The sequence below is a fragment of the Manacus vitellinus genome, unplaced genomic scaffold, assembly GCF_001715985.3.
Source record: "Manacus vitellinus isolate BGI_N305 unplaced genomic scaffold, ASM171598v3 scaffold_8_pilon, whole genome shotgun sequence".
Lineage (NCBI taxonomy): Eukaryota > Metazoa > Chordata > Aves > Passeriformes > Pipridae > Manacus > Manacus vitellinus.
In genome coordinates, this window is record NW_021940864.1 from 5,542,289 (window position 1) to 5,559,944 (window position 17,656).

General features: G+C 40.7%; 2 protein-coding genes across 2 annotated transcripts in view; one reads left to right on the forward strand and one right to left on the reverse strand.

Annotated features, from left to right (window-relative positions):
- Positions 1-237: 237 nt before the first annotated feature.
- Positions 238-17,632, reverse strand: BROX (BRO1 domain and CAAX motif containing). Its single transcript, XM_018085309.2, has 13 exons — positions 17,428-17,632; positions 15,872-16,002; positions 15,006-15,112; positions 13,429-13,525; positions 12,000-12,095; positions 11,267-11,339; positions 10,820-10,925; positions 10,159-10,248; positions 9,299-9,384; positions 7,903-7,984; positions 6,714-6,864; positions 5,134-5,293; positions 238-4,647 (listed from the first exon to the last, which is right to left on the reverse strand). Exons 2-13 carry the CDS (start codon positions 15,970-15,972, stop codon positions 4,561-4,563), a joined length of 1,236 nt encoding a protein of 411 aa, XP_017940798.1. The 5' UTR covers positions 15,973-16,002; positions 17,428-17,632; the 3' UTR covers positions 238-4,560.
- Positions 16,904-17,656, forward strand: part of AIDA (axin interactor, dorsalization associated) — a 30,587-nt gene continuing 29,834 nt past the window's right edge. Inside the window, exon 1 of the mRNA XM_029965088.1 lies at positions 16,904-17,606. Within this exon, the coding sequence (XP_029820948.1) occupies positions 16,904-17,606 (703 nt within the window). The remainder of the gene's footprint in view (positions 17,607-17,656) is intronic.

The window sequence follows — 17,656 nt, forward strand, 5'->3', positions numbered from 1 at the left end:
GTTTGGAAATTCCATCTCCTCTCTTCCTGCCCCACAACTTCACGTGTGTCATTGTAGCTACTACTTCCATATGCACCCAAGTATCTTGCTCATTTAAGTCTTCCTTTCAGCCTACTGCAAGGATGAAGTATTTTCTATAATTAATAAAGCTGTATAAAATTGGAGAAAGTAACATTCAAGACAGAGCCTTTTTCTTGCTACTATACTTGAAATTTTAAATGATGAAACAAAACGTGATACTTTAAGATTGTTTATTTTAAATGATATTCTGAAGTTCATGGTTATGTACAAATTTTCAAACTATGAAGCTTAAGATTGCATGGTGACTGTCTTCACAAAATAAGGCTGCTAGGTCAATATTATCAAAGCTGATTCCGTTGAAGTGGGATCACTCAAGAGTACAGGATGGCTTCAGGAAGGTTGTAATCCATGAAGGCATCAACACCAAAGGAGGTGGGCCTTCCTACATAAAAAGCTAATCAAAGGTCCCCTTGGTTGCCATGAGACATTGGTTGAATTTGGGAGCATCAGCAGCAGAGAAAGGTCTGAGTGAAACCAACAGTCACTGTGGAAACGCCTTTACACTGAACTCACACTCGGGAGACAGGGACACACTGCAGGGGCTTTTCCATGTCTGTCATACTGCCTGTACTTTATTCCTCACTCGACTGGGCCAGTTATAGGAAAAAACCACACACAAAAAAAGCAGCTTATGCTGCTATGATAATTTAGTCATGAACTTTAGAGACAGATTTTTGTCTCTAGGGATAATTAATAGGCATGAACAGGATTTATGTTAATGCTGAAACTTCAGTTTAGATACTAGACAAGGGGATGGGATGAAATGTATCACCCAGCAGCCAACAGACAGAAACTTCTCATTTCTCTGAACTCCCATGGAAGATAGATGAACTACTGCCTCCTCTCGTGTTCCCTCCTCTCATGTTCTTAAGGCAGAGATATGCTTCATGAGTTTGTTTCAACATAGACAATTAAAAATACATTTTAGTAATGCTTCCCATTATAACCTTACTGATAGCACAGTACTGAGATCAGTGCAACAAAACTAAAATGCCAGGAAGGAGTATTTACAACCATATTGTATTGTACCAAAGTTGCAAGACAAGAAATTTCTAAAGTGCAAAGTTGTCTATATTCTACACAGATACAGGGATCCATTCTCCTGCTCAGAGCACAAACCACTACCGTCATTACAGACACACCACATATCCATGCTGAACATCTAAGTGACCAAATGCCATCCTTAGGCTGACAGGCAAAATTCCTCTACCAAATCCAGTGGGAGGCAGACATCAGCATCCAAGGGCCAGGCTTAGTCCCTCAGTTGTAGGTGTGTCACATGCTGGATGGAGATTAACTACTGTAAACCCAGGAACACGAAACAAGGAAGGAATGTATTTAAATACAGGGAGGAAGGTATTTAAATAGAAATCTTACAAAGAGCTTAATGGTTTGTTTTATACTAGATTAAAGACAATCACTTTTTATTTTTAAAGCACAAAACAGAGGGCCCAGCACTCTGTATTTTATTCAGCTGCAGTTTTGTCCTACTTCAGACTGGGCACAAATTTTTAAAGACTATTTACACCAAAGAGATTTGCAGGTTTAGCCACAAGAGCCTCTAAAACCAGAGAGAGGCCACAGAAACAGGCTCTTGCAGCATTAGAGTATTAAAAAGTCACCATTCAAAATACCTCATTTTTAAAAATTACTAAAGGGAACTATAATAGAAGGAACATGGCTGCTAGGTTTCCAGATTACCTGAAGCTTCCAGTCCATTCATCCTTATCCTTAAGCACATTGGACAGTTAATCTACATCCTATTTACAATAATTCTTCCTACTACCCAACAAAACCAAAACAGAAAACTGCTCATTGGCTCACAGCTCTCTATGCATTGCAAACTAAACAGTCACCAGTTTCTTATTTTTTGGGCATCCAGTGTTTGCCATAGGATTTTAGCTACAAGTAAACAAAGTTTGTCTTGAAAAGCAACACATGTTAAGTGAATTAGTTTGTTCCATTAGTCTATTTTTAAACTACTACATCATATTTACTGAAACAGCTATGGCATAAGAGGTTACACAGCTAGGCTTAAGTAATGTCACCATCTGACACAATTCACTTGGTTATGCCTCAAACTATTTAAAGTGAACTTGATCCAGACAAACCACTCGGTTTGAGAAAGCATCCAAAGGATTCCAATCCATAAAATAATCTTTCCTACCAAGTTGTTTGGGAATGATTTAGTCATGATCTGTTAATTTTAAGATATTCCTATACAGGAATACAGCCATGGGTAAAAGCCTCAACAAGAAATGAGTCCCAGGACCTACACATGCATTAGCAAACATGGGCAAGTCTGTGCCACGGCGTGTAGCAGATGGAAGGGAAAATGAGGGGAGGAAGGAAAAAGGAATCTAGTCTGCACAGAAAGAAAAGTAATTGAGATATGTACAAATTAACACAAACAGGGATCAGTAACTAAAAAAAATCATGGTTATCAAACTGAGTTAACTGCATGTTGATCCTGAAAGGCGGTAGGATAAGCAAATGTGCATGACTACAGATGTAATACATTTTTAGAATTAACATCTGTACAAGCAAAGTAGCCCCATGTTCCATTCTGGCAAAACCTATGCTGGTCTTTTAACAATGCAAGAAGTCAAATGAGTCACTTGATCAAGTTATGAAGAGATCCGAGCAATTCTTCATAAAACATACCCCAGGCCCCAGTGCAACACCAGAAGAAATGGATCAATTTTAGATAAATATGCTTCTTGATACTCATTATTCTCTAATCACATAGGCCCGTACAGAACAGAAACTTCTTCCAAAGAAATTCAGCTCATTTTACACTTATTTTTATGTGCAGAACTGGCAGAAATAAAAATCCACCACAGGAAGCAATGAATTCTGCATTTGATTCACCCAGGACTGCCAGCATTAAAAAGCCTCTGCCTTTTGCAGTAACAAATTCCATAGTTTGGTCCAGTGTCACAGGAAGAGTCTCGAGTTTCCTATTAACCTCCTCAAAAGCTTTTGTTCCACAGGCCTTCAAGGAGCTACACACCAGCCCTCTAAGCTAAGTGACTCTGAGCCCCATGAAAGACTTCAAGCAAAAGCACTGAATTAAACCACAGTGGAAGACAAATCCAAAGAGAACAAAGGGAGGAATGTGTTTCCAGTGTACATAGTGATGAGTGCATATGCCATCATGTTTGTTGAAACAGTGAACGTTGTCAGGCTGTTCAGTTTCTTTCTCAGGTAAAGTGAAATGCAGCAACAGGCACCAGGGATTGCAAGGCTCTCACACCAACACATGCATCATATTCCTTTGCCCTTGCAGCAAATCAGAAAGCTATGGTTTTGCTGTCATGGGTGTTTTGCAGTGCTCAGCACTAAAGAATGCTCCACAGGGAGGAAAAAATGGAAGCAGCAAGTTCTACAAAATACTTTCTTTCTCAGTCTTGATTGGGCTTGGCTTTTGGCAAGTTTTCTTCCTAAGGAGCTGATTTCAGTGCAATACTGCAAAAGCTGAGTAGTATCACTATTGACACAGGGCATAAAGGGAATCTAGAGCTTGGTTTCCCAGTTGTGCCATCAACTCTTCAGCTCATCTTTCCTCCCTGCTCTCCTGACAGCTTCTTACAGACACTACCCAGATGGAAGCACAGCAACTCAGTTACAATTCCATTACCTTACACATGACAACTCCCTGAATTCCAGTGCCAAGAGATTTTAACTGTCTGCAGCTTTCAAACTTACCAAATCTCTCAGGATTCAAAAACTTTGAATTAATGACACAGTGATGCATTACTTTTAAGCATTTTCCTATTACTTGCTGCATCACTTTCAGATACACTTGGATATTAAAGGATTTTAATTTAAGGACAGACAAGCTAAAGTACCTTACTACAAATTCTGATACAAGAACCCTATTCTAGAGAGGAAAGAACAGAGGCTAATAGTTTCAGAATACAAATTGTGCTCCAGTTATGCAGAACTTAAGGTTTTCCAAGAACTGTGAAAGTCCTCTGAAATACCACAGGGGTGTTATAAAACAAACCCAGATTTTCTTTGCTCACTACAATTACGTGAATTGGAATATGACAGGGTGCTAAGCCTGAATGACAAAACTTGAATAAATATAACTGTTCATGCAAACCTATGTTTGCAGAATTTAACATTATATAGCATATAATGTAATGGAAAAATCCTCTAGCATTACAATCATGATACTTCCTGTGCTATTTGTGGGTAAAACTAAACCCACAAAAAGAAACTTTCTAGAGGCACAACAGGGACATTTAAGCCCACTCATTCTATGATATCCCACTAAAACCAAAAATAAGTCAGATATAAATAACCTCCTAGAAATCCACCACATTCTCAAGCAAGATAGACACATATTAATGAAGGTAAATTAAATTAGTCTTCTAAGTTTAAAAAGGAGAATCAAAAAAAAGGGAGATCAGAACTAAAGCCCCAGAGTCCTATTAATAGAGTTTCAAAGTGAGTTCAAAACACTTATGGCACTTAAGAAATCTGGCATCCACTGTCTTTTTGAGGCTTTATATCTGGTTCCTTCAGAGGTTTTACTTCTTCATCTGGTTTTGGTTTAGCCTGCAAACAAGAAGAAAAAAAACCCAACTAAATACCACAAGTACAAGCCACTGTATCTGCACAGTACTTATACATGATTAACTTTACATATTGTAACAGTTCCTTCTCTTTTCAAGGCTGAAGACTTTGAGTACACCTCAAGCAAGGGGGAAAAGTCAAATATTCTCTGTTTCAGCATCCTTAAACAAGTCCTCTTCTAAAAAAGAATCTTTCTATAGCATTCACTCCTGTCACTCCATTTCAGCATATTACACACATTAAAGGGTTTCCTCCTATTCAGGACTTAGTTAAGAAATGTTTCTGAATTCCCAGATGCTCACAGTGTAGCAGAGGTTAATTGACTTGCCCCTGGCACAGCAGAAATTTGCAGCCTTGTGTCTACATCCTGCCCTGAGCTGGGGAATATTACAAAAGAGCAACATGGTAACTCTGTAGGATACACAGAATAAAGCTAACAGGAAAGAACAGTACACCAGGTTATCTTACAGTGTCATCCTTCGGCCTCTTGGTGAGATCAAAAGCTGCAAGTGTTTCAGGAGTCCAGTGTGCATTCAAGGCAGGAAACTCAAAAGGAACAGGCTCTACTAAGCCATAGTTTGCTTTCAGTTCTAGCTGGGGAGCCTCTGCTGGCACCTTCTGAAAATAGCTGTAAAAGAATACAGAAATGTATTGAAAATACAATGCATCATCTCTGCAAGTCTTGTTTGCATCTCTAAAGAAAAACAATCTGGGTTTTTACAGTGGCAGTCACTGCTGCTCTCTTCCATTTCATTAAGGCACCATCTAACACACATTCTGTCAGAATGTGTGAATAAAAGAATAAAAGCAATTCCTTCTTGGTATTACTGTTCATCCCTAACAGTGAGGCAGGTTTTCTCCTACTTGATAACCACTATTCCCAGTGCTTCAATGATAAGAGCACCTTTTGTCCAAAAAACTCCTTCAAAATACAAATGGGGATTTAAAATACTTCCCAAGAAAGAGGAAGAGGACAGTTCTTTTCCTAAATTAGTCTTAATGTGCCGCAGTACATGATGGCAACAACACTGCAACACCCACAAAGACTTGGCTACAAGGCAAAACCTGAATCAGGGTGTAACTCTACCCTTGGCAGATCAATGAGCTGAAAACTCACAAACACTGACACACACTACCTTACTGCTGTGCTGCAGCAGAGCCCTGTGGTAGGCACATCTTCCAAAACAGTCACTGCTTTCTCTTTCAAAGGTTGGTTCTAGAGGGACGTGGATTTGTTGAAATCTCCTGTATGCTGCTGCAGTAAGTTATGGCAATGGTTATTTGAACCAAAGCAGAAGAGGTGAGCATTTCTTTTTTTATTTGCAGCTCTGCTTGATGTACTCGACAATCATTTGTGTTTAGTCAATTCCCCCATTATGCAGGTCTTTAAATATAAAAAGGGAAATAACAAACCTAATATGGAATGCTAAATCATAAAAGGAGGGAAGGGGAGAAACAAATGAACAAAGGAATTCTAAAGTCAAACTAATCTTGGTATCTTAAACACTTCCAAACCCTTTTTGGAAGGGGCAGTAACTAACAGAAAGCCCTATTCAAAATTCTAATTATATTTAGATGGGTAAAGCTCCTACTACCCTAAGAATGTTCTTCACTGAAGGCATGACCATGTTTTGACTTCCCTGCTTGCAAAGCAGAATCACCCTCTCTGTCCTCTTTTGCCTACTAGATTCCAGCAGCCAGGAAGAGGGCATTAGAGCAACACAACAACCTCTGCAGGCCTTTCTCTTTTGCTGGGGGAAACGTAACAAAGGGGCTGAGGAATGAAGGAAGAAAACTGCTTAACCTCTCCAGGTGTCAGTCCAACCTACCCTGGTGAACTGGTACAGAACACAGAGTGTGACAGCACAGACCCATAGCAAATCTGCTAAGAGAAAACTACAGAATTGCAAATTTATCTTTAAGTTACATGCCATGCCCTAAAGGAATGTAACACCTGGGGAGTAAAATTTACCATCCCATCCTGAAATAACAGCAAATGAGGTAATAACACTTTATACAGAGTATTGTACCAACCATGAATTACTTACATAAATCCATTCTCTCTCTGGCACTTTTCTAGTGTGGTCTTAATCAAACTTCCTAATTTCCTAAAGAAGAGATGTCCAGAAGGTTTGGCAGTAGTCCCAGGCCCTTTGGTTTCTCCATATTCTTTGCACAATGCTTCAGCCTTGGAAAAAACTTTGAAAGAAAGAAATGAAATAAAAATCATTTACACAAACCTCTTAAATCACAGTTCTGCTCTACAGTGCCTCACTTTTAGAAGATACCAGAATCCATTCAGGCTTCTTAGAAACAAAAACAAACTAGTTCAAAGGCAGTACTTCCAGCCAAGATATACTGCATCCAACAAGTGACTAGGAACAGAAAAAAAAAAAAGACAGCTTTTTGGGTGGGAAGACACAGGAAAGCAGTCTTATGTGTGGGGCAAAATGCAACAATAAGCCCAAGAACTGTGTCACATGATAGGGAAAAAGAGAGGGCATGAAGATGTCCATGCACAGTTGATGTCCAACACCAAACAACAATATGCAGTGGGAAAAGAAGCACTCTCCTCTGACCAGCAGGCAGAATAAAAACCACAGTATTTGTTTTACTGCAAGTAATCCAACTTAGTTCGTTCTTAATAAATTTTTAATTTATTTTTAAAATTAATCTTTAAGTTTCCAATCTGAAGATTTGAGCATTTTTTATACACTGTGGAAAAGTTATGCAGTGCAGGCTGTTGGGATAGCAATAGTTTTGAAGACAGAAGAATGGGCAGAAGACCTTGAACTACTGCAAACTTGCCATAATCTATCTTTCAAATGAATAGAAAGGAAATAAGTTACTGAAACCTGTTTAAAAGCAAACAAGCAGGGTCTCAATTTACTATTTAATATAAGGTAGAGCAACCCCCAAAGCAGAAATGGCTGCAGTAACCTAACATATAGACCAGAAGACATGACAACAAGACCATTGTTTTTTACAGTGTATATTGCAGGCAGTCCAAAGCCAGTCTTTAGCAGGCTGAGAAGTGAAGATGGAATTTTCTGCAGCACTGTTGCCAAAGACAGTCTTTGGTAAGACAAAAAAAAAAAAGCACTGTCTCTCTTCAAAGATGTGCTGGATTTTCAGATCAGGTGACAGATAAAATCTTAAGTTTATGGGAGACCAAATAAACACGATACAGCAAAATAGAACAGGCACACACTGTAATCCAGTCTCAGCCACACTTACATTTTTCTGATTCCTGCAGAGATCTGATTGCTTCCCCACATTTATCACTCGCCAGTAATGTTTGGCCATGGTAACAGTATGCCTGATAGGAGAGAAGAAAATCATTACCAACATCACTGGGCACTTCCTGAACCAATTCCCTTGTGCTGTCCCTTACATCAGAGATGCATTTCTGTGAAGGTGCCATTCCCTGCAGACAGCTGACAATTTGGGAATGCAAGTCAAAGCAGCGTTCACTGAACAGTGCAACATAAACATCATGAGGCAGGTATGAACCAGGCTGTCTCAAGTCTAGTCAAGAGTAACTTTGAGCTCCATGAAGCTGTTTGACCAAAAGCACTGGCAGACAGTTCCAGTTCAAGTCCCCTCACCTCTCACAGTGAGACTGTGTCAATGTGCAGCACTAATCCTCATCACAGAAAGAGGATGAACCCCAGTGAAGTTTACAAAGCAAAGACTAAAAACTGAAATTACCAGAACACTCAAAAACAGAATCTGTGACAAACACCACTGAACCTGGAAGAGATGAGGTGTTCTGCTGGCTGAGATGTTTTGCCACAGTCTAAATAACTTTTCCACCCCAAAAAGTTTCATTCCTTCACACCCATGCTTGAAGATAGTACTGTATTCCAGTGAGAACTGAACTGTCTCTTATCTATTATCAGGAGCTGAGTTTAAATACTAAATACCACAGGTGAAGAAACAATCCCACCAACTAATACCTACCTTGCACCCTGTCCTTTAATGTCTGTTCTCACAGCACAGATGTACCAAAATTTACCATTGCCCATATCACACAAATTAAAAAAAAAGGAAAAGTACCACAACTCTGACCCCCCCTCACCTCTCAAACTTGCTAATAAGGCAAGCAAAACTTTTAGCTACAGGTTTAACCTAAGAGAAAGACAATTGTGTTAACTGCTTAGTTTGGGCCTTTTGCACAGTATGAAAAAGCCAGATGACAGGCTGGAGCAAGAAACAAACAGCAAACTGAGCAGCTGAGGATTCCAAAGGTGCCACTGCACTTGCCAAGAGATCAGTCAGGCAAACAGGGACAGCACTTGGAATGGTACCTAGTGGTGGTACTTGATTCAGTTTCATTCAGGGCTTTCAAAACGATGATCAGCTCTGAATTATGCCTAGAATTCCATTGTGATGCAGATAATGGAAGATGAGTATTATGCTCAGCCTGAATTGGTTCACTGAGCGATACATGATCACAATAAATTCCACACTGCAGTAACTGCACTTGGCTCAACAAAAACACTTCAAATGCCACTGACACTGCACAATCTCTCTTCAGAGCATGGAAAGAAAGCCAAGGAAATACCTAGCCTCCATTCCCTATCCAGCCCTTATACAACAAACTGTGACTGCTGTCAATGAAAATACTTACATAGGCCATATAGAAGCAGCTCTTCAAGTTTAAGTACTTCCTCCATTTTCCTGCATAGGTTGGATCCAAACTGGATAATGTCTGATCTGTGAACACACACATGAAGTTATTCTTAGGACATTTCCAAAAAGAAAAATCCCAAATACACTCAAAGACCAGAATTCTTAAACTTAGCAATAGATCTTACTATAAAGTAGCCAGAAAAAAGTGACAAAAATTACTAGGCATAGAGAAACTATGAGAGAAAACCAAAAAAATATGCAGCTATCATGCAGTTTTCCCTAGAATCCCTGTAACTGCTGTCCCCTAAGTTTGGATGGCTAATTCTCAGAAGTATTTTTAGGCAGCATTTCAAAGCTTGTTCCTAGTTTAAGTTCAAGTAGCGACCTATAATGCGACATGTGTTACAATGTTCTCCTGACTCCCATGCTTTTGCACTCTTCCCACTCGCCCAGTAAGCACAAGATCAGCTTACTCATCTGGAAGGATGTACATTATTAACTTGCTACACTCTTCATGATCTGTATCAGAATCTGCTGCCCAAGGGCAGCTGGAACACACATCAGTTACATCAGGCCATTTGTCTGCTGCCAGCACATGTTCTCAAGATATTACTCTGTCTTCTGCCTGCCCTCACTAACATTTCCTACCACGAGCTACAGAAAGATTCCCACAAAAACAAAAGGCCTTATCAAAATATATGCTGGTAACTGAAGCCTTAAATGTGCTAAATAGAAGCTAAATATACAAAACATATCCACTGACAAACTGTTAATATTGCAATTTATGGGTGGGCAAAGTATGTCTGCTGGCAGGAAGGCACAAACCAAGTCACTAAGGATACAAAACAAGACACTTACCAGCTTTTTGGTAGAAGTTAGCTGTTTCATAAGCAAGAGCAGCTATTAGTCCTGGATTATGTTTCAGCTCAATAGCCCGAGCAATTGTCACTGAAAAAAAGTTCCACACCACAGTATAAGTTTAATTGAAATGTCCCTTCACATCAAATCAGCAGAGGAATTGGGGGTTTTAAAACCCCTGCATAAACGGAAAATGAATGTTGTGCAGTCAAGTAAACTGCAGTATAAAGACAGATTTTTTTTTTCTTCGATGAAATGATCCCAATTTAATAGAAAAACTGAAGGAATGTCATCCTTAAGACTAGCTAATAAACATAAGCTGCAAATATTTTAAAGTAAAGGAACTGAGAATTTACATTAGGCAAGCATGGTGGTGAAAAGGTTGCATGAAAGGAAAAAGAGAAGGGATGAATGTTACATGCAAGTCCTTCCAAAGTGGAAGATATTCCTTATTACCTTTGTAATATCAGATTGATTTTTGGGATTTTTCTTCTATAATTGTAACTTAAGTTTCTTTAAAAGCAATCTGCCCTACTAAGCCACAGTACTTCAAGAGAATAAAAAAAAACATGACCTTGCTGCCAAGCAGAGTTCAAAAGACATCAGGTGACCCACAAAGACTGTCATTTCCCACACCCAACAAACATATAATTGAAGGTACCTTCTTGAGCTTCAGCTTGGCACTGTATGATGTAAGAGTCTATAAGTCGAGCTTCTAAATCTCTTCCCTTTTCAACAGGTGTAATCAATTTTGGAATGTGACTTTCCTAAACAAAAAGCAAATCTCAGAGTTAGTTAATACCACTGCTGTCAGTGCAAAACCAGTGCCTCATTCCTAAATGGATGGGGCACTGAGTGAAGGTACCTCACTGTTGAATGTGATACTGGGTAAGCAGACAAATTACTCCTCCACTGCCACTGGGAATGAGTAGCAGGGATTGAGTGGTAGCACAACACATTACTACCCTTCTTTTTCCTCTGTCTTTCAGGTAGTCTGAGGTACCTGTGTATTCTGTAACATCATCAGAAAAGCAAAGGCTTTTCTAAGACAAAAGGTCAAGTGTTTGGAGACACCTTGAAGAACAAACAGCAAAGACAGTTTTTCTACCTTCAGGTGTTTAAAAATCCCAGCTGCTATCTTCAGGCTTCTGTGAACATCCTTTGCTTCATCTTCTGTTATACTAAGAATACAGAATGAGTCAAGGAAATGTGACTTAGAAAGGGCCTCTAGGTGACATTTAGTCCCACCTCCTGCTTTGGGGCACAACTATCAACAACAGTAGATCAGGTCAGTTGTGGCTTTGTCTAGATGAATCTTAAATCCTTCAAGAATCAAGAGTCCACTAATACTCTAAGTGACCTGTCCCGCTGCTGTGCCACCCTTATGGTAAAGAAATTTCTTACAGTGTCCAATTATTAAATAATCAAATAGAACTTGCTTGAAAAAAAGAAACATAAGACCTTGTAATGACTTTCAAGTAAAAGGCAACCTCAGTGTTAAAAGCCAAAGATTTAGAGGGCTAGAAATCAGCAGAGCTGTGATTCTGAGAATCTCAATTTAGTACTCAGACATTTAGAGCAGGACTGATGAAGGGTTTATTCACAACTGACACTTTCTCTGTATCACAGTCACGTGGTACTAGTGCACTTGGCTTACAGATGCAACAAGGGACTGAAGTGCACTTGGACATTACAGCATGTGAGTGAGTGAAGGCCAACCACCTCCTTGAACTCCTACTGTCTCAGCTGGACATGCACTACAGCAGTCAAAACCCAGAACCTGCTAAATCTTTGGTGGAATATTGCTGCAATAGAATTACTAAGAGAAGGAAAACACTTACTCTTCTTTTCCAGCAAGTCTTGATGCATATTTTGTGTACCACAGAGCTACATTAAATCCCATAGAAACCAGTTCAAACACTGCATCCTGCTGGGCACTAAAGAAAGACAGACAAAAAAAAATCCAAACAACTTAATGTCTTCAATTTTGCCCTGACAAACTGCATCTGCTGATAATTTATGTAGCATGAGTTGACATTTCTCTCCATAAAATGTATTTAATTTAAGATATCAATGATTTCCAATTCAGAACCTCCTACTTGCTGAACTGTCTAAGAAAGACTTAGATATTTTTACTTATTCTCTTTAAGAGCTTGTAATTAGAATCTCCCACATTCTGATGCCCACCCTTCCCTTTTGGGAACTTTTATTTTAAAACTGTAACTTGAGACTTGTTTAGCTTTGGGTGTGGCTGACATTTTTCCATCTCTTTTTTTTTTTTTTTTTAAATTGCACATTTTGTGGAAAGCCTTGCTCTGGAATGACTACTTTAAAGTTGTACTGCTAAGTTAATAAGTCAGAACCTATTACATATCTCTCAAACGCACGTTATTGCAACTATTTATGTAACTGCAGACAAACAGCATGTGCAAATAGCAGGAAATTTCAGAAGCTAAAAACACGGTCTTTGAAAAGACTGAACTTGGAATCACAAGCTCAGTATGGTTTCAGAACTAGCAAGCCTCTAAAAAAAAAAAAAGGTGTGGGAGTGGGAAGAATAAAGCTGGCACAAGTACAAGTGTCTGTGACCGTGAGAAAATCAGAAGAAAGTCCTAATCAACAGATTTTCTTCCAAGGGGAATAAAAGCTTTGAGGAAGTCAAGCACTTCTAGCTAAAGCTTGACCAATTTGTAGGCATGGTTATACCACACAATTACCTACAATAGCAAGAGACAGCTGAATAATCCAGCAGGTTACAGATCTATATTCCTACTTAAAACAGGAGATTTGTTTGTTTGAACCAAGAGTACGTGGACCAGGAGCTTCAGAGGACAAGAGCAAAGTCAGATCTTCAGCAACACTGGTATGGCAAAACATGGAGAAGCGGCTGGTCAGGTAACAGTGCCAAATGAAAAGGTTTTAAATTGCAGTAAGTTTTGTTATCACACTCAATTTACCAACACCCTCAAGGTTCTTTGTGCTGCTGTAGCCAACTGCAGATTCAGTCTGTAGATCAGCTAAGACTCAATGGATCCTTCCACCATTACTGTGCATTACCACACCTTTACATAAAGGCCACACACGCTTCAGAACACCCAACACAGTACGGCAGTTATCAAAAACACACAGAAACATGTTTTTGGAAACTACTTTGTGTCCAGCACTTTGCTACACTTCTCAGCTTTTCTTCAGGCCTGTGCTGGCACATGAGCACATCTCTAACAGAGCAGCAAACAGCTGCATACCCTGTATTAGTAGAAGCACACGCACCTTGGGACTTGTCCTTGTAACGTGTCTGTCCACTTGAAATTCTGAATGTATCTCAACTTGCACTCTTGGGAAGAGTTATCCAGTGAAAGGATAAAACCTATGGAATAAAAAAAGGTACCGACAGGCAATCTCAAAGTAAGAAACAGAAACAAGGAATGAAGGAGAGGGATCAATAAGAATACAGACAGAGATAAAGGAATGTTTCTTTCTGCACCAAAAATCCGTGTTACTTCCTGAGGCTTTTATTCCTCAGTATCTTGAGAGCAAAATTTAGAAAAGAAAAAAATTCACTACTACAAGAAACTCCTTGCCCAGCAGGTTACCAAATCAACCCTGTGAGTCTTGACTGCTCAAGGAAAACCTTGCAGATGTTTGTGACTAATTAGGAGTTGGACTGACCCAGGTACAGATGGCTGAGGCTGCCTGAGGTGAGTGGCTGTCCCTTTCACCATAATGGCAATCAGGAAATTCCAGGAAAAGCTTCCTGGTCAAAAGGGAGAGGGAAAAGGGCTTGTAAGCATTGACTCACCCAGTCATCACCTCTTTTGTCTCCAGGGCTACAGGAAATCGTCTCTTTATGTCCAGCAGCCCAGAAAGCAGCAGTTAGTGGGATGAAGCTCACGCTATGAGACGTTCAAATCCCAGCATACGCAGGCCTAAGGAATTTCTCAGGGAGGCTTAAGAAACACCTTGGTCTGATCAGGTCTTACAGACTTTAAGAACTCAAGATTAGCCACAGCAGCTTTTGGAGCTACAACTTTAGGTGCTGTCACATGTTTATAAAGATGAAAAATACTCATTCCTTTCACATGCAGAAGATTTTAGTGGCCAAGCATGATGTTTTCCCAAAGCAACTCTCTAAATCTTGACTGCAGCAACATCAACTCCTATCTCACCTTTATCTAGATGTGGCATTGGCTTACACCCTCCCAGGGACTGAGGAAACTAAACCAACGTGAGCTGCTTCACTTTCCACAGACTGAAAGATCAGTTTCCATGACTCAGCTGACTCCTGAAAACTCGGTCCCAAGAAACTTGGCTGAAAGGAATCGTTAAAATATCGGCAGAAGGGAGACTTCAAGGGAATGATCACAGCTGACCATCTACTGAAAACGTAGATACCGTGCTAATGAGCACCTGTATGTACACCTAAGACAAGCAGCAGAAGTATAAACTTGCAACAAGTCTAGGATCTGGTATTAGACAAACTAGAAGTTTACGCTGAAGAGCAAATCCTAACAACTGATTAACAGACTCAACTTATACTTAAGGAACAACTCACCACTACCTAAGAGACAAATAATCATTTTCTCCTCCAGCAGGAAGCAGGATAAGGTTCAAAGGAGGAGGACAGGACTGCCATCACATAGTACTGGCAGGGTCACGAAACACACCAAAACTTGGAAAAAGGGCCTGGCGAGTACCCACCACTGGTATCAAGCACAGAACCCACACAGACATTATCCTTCCTAAAAAGTGCAAAGCTTCCTTACAGAAGATCAGCACAATACACATTCTGAGGAGTGCCATTAAAACTCAGCTGATACACCTCCTGATGTATCAGTAGCACTGCCTACCTTGCAGGAGTGAAAAGTACAGGTCAGTTGCATTCTTCATCATTTCTGGATTACAACTGGAGTCTGTAAACAGCTCCAAGAGTCGTGTTCGGGATAATCTCAAATCACTACGTGGAGGAGAAAAAAAAAAAAAGATAAAAATAAACCTAGGATGTTCTACTCCAAAATGTACTATAGAAAGTACCCATCCATGTATAGCACCACCCTTTTGGCTCAGAAGGTGAAGCTAAGCATTCCATTTAGCTACCTGAAGGCCTGGAAAGGGATTTTATGAGGAAGATGCCAATAAATATAGAAAAATCTTCCTTTCTCCCTTGGATGGACATGACTGACTCTTTAGCACAATCCACTTTGGACAGACAGCAATGAATAATCAGTACTCAATCTATTGTTTTAACACAAACTAAAATAACTATGCCTTTACCTACCAAGAGGTTGGGTGCAGGGGGAGGGAAGTAACAAGCAGGAACATTCTTCAACATTAGGATGGGGTGAGATGAAGAGATAAGAACAGATCAGCAAAATAAGCTGAGATCTCTTTCCATTACATTCCTATCTACAATAGAACAGTCAGGCCTTATCCACTTATGGAAATTAGGAATATTTTGCCCAGGAATGCACAGTCACCAGAAAGACAATGAAATGTTCCATCTTTTGCTGCTGCATTGTTATAACTGGCCTTGCTGTGCACTCAGAGACTTGAAAACTGGAGAATTCATTCTTTGTAATCAAATGTTCAGTGTTACCAGTGTCTTACTGTCTCGCTGCCTACACTTCCAGTCATCTTCAGCTCAAAACCTGAAGAGTAGCCATTACTTTTAAGGATGTCCTCCAAACAGAGTGAAATTAGTCAAAGGAACACTTACTTGCAAACCTTTGCTGCAGCTGGAGTGGTGGCTACCCCATAATAATTAAATGAAACAGGAGCCGTGGCCTTCAAAGGGTTGCGGTGGAACCAGTGGGTCATTTTCTCTCCGTAGTGTTGTTTATGCCAAGCCTAAAGTGTGGAAAGGAAAGAACAGCTGCAGGAACAGGTACAACTGAGGTGCTACACATAAAAATATATTCCAAATGTAAACAATTAGGCACGAAATTAATTTGAAGTTAGAATTCTTTTTTTCCCCATCTGAAATGTTGAGTTTCCATATGCCTTGTCTTCATCATCCATCATTAGTTTGAGAAATACAGATGCTTTCTGAGGCAACTATTTTAAGTTAGGCAAAAATCTATCACCTGCTTTGCTCTATGTGAGCATATATTTTCCTAGTAAAGAAATAAATCCCCTCAGTTGTTACCTCCTGCAGAAGGCTGAACATACCTGTAAATTACATGAAAAATATCTCAGAATCACAGAATCAAATAGGTTGGAAAAGACCTTTCAGATCATTGAGTCCAACCTCTGACCAAACACCACCCTGTCAACTAGACCACGGCACCAAGTGCCACGTCCAGTCTTTCCTCAAACACTTCCAGGGACAGGGACTCCACCACCTCCCTGGGCAGTCCATTTCAATGTTTAACAACCTTTTACATGAAGAAATTTCTCCTGATTTCCAACTTAAACCTCCCCTGGCAGAGCTTGAGGCCATTTCTTCCTGTCCTGTCATTATTTGCCTGGGAGAAGAGGCTGAAACCCACCTACCTACGCCCTCCTTTCAGGCAGTTGTAGAGAGGGGTAAGATCAACCCTGAGCTTCCTTTTCTACTGTGTCTGGTCAATCTACAAGTCACTTTTATTGCAGAGCCATTGGTATGGATGAACCTGCAGTCACACAGTAATCCTGCCTGAAAACATGGATCTACTTGCTTACATGTGACAGACCTGGAAGTACAGATAAAACTGACCATCACTTTTTTTTCACCTCACCTTCAGTAAACGAATATAACACAAGCATTGCAATGAGCTTCACCACAGTGGTGATGAAACAGAATGGGCAGATGCTGAAACATGGGAAGGCTGTACTGGATCAAAGGAGAAACCCCTTCACCAGGAGGACAGAAGGACTGAGGAACAAGTTGTGTGGTCTCCCATTCTCAAAGTCCCCACTGGACAAAGTCCTGAGCCCTTGGGGTGACCTCAGAGCTGACCCTGCTCTGAGCAGGGCGCTGGACTTGAGACCCCCGGGACCCCCCATCACCTCACGGCTCTTTTGGAACCTTCTAAGTTCATCCTTACAAAACACTCTGCAGCTTGGCTATAATAAAAAACCCAAGGAGATCTGCCAAGCAGCGACCCTCTGGCACTGTGCAGGTCCTCCTGACGGAGCAGGGGGCTTGTTCTTCATGCCAGTACCTGTCGCGACTTGTTTATGGTTTCAGTGCCTATTGCGACTTGTTCCCGTCAGCACATATCGAGACTTGTTCATCGTGTCAGCACCTATCACGACGTCTCCTGCCAGCACCTATCGCGACACCCCACCCACCTGCGCAGCGGTCTGTCGGTCACCCCCGTTCCGGGTCGGTCTGTCAGTCCCTCGCAGGGCTCCGAGGCCCCGTGACCCCCGTTCCGGGTCTGTCAGTCTGTCCCTCACAGCGCTCCCGGTACCCCCGTTCCGGGTCTGTCAGTCTGTCCCTCACAGCGCTCCCGGTACCCCCGTTCCGGGTCTGTCAGTCTGTCCCTCACAGCGCTCCCGGTTCCCCCCGTTCCGGGTC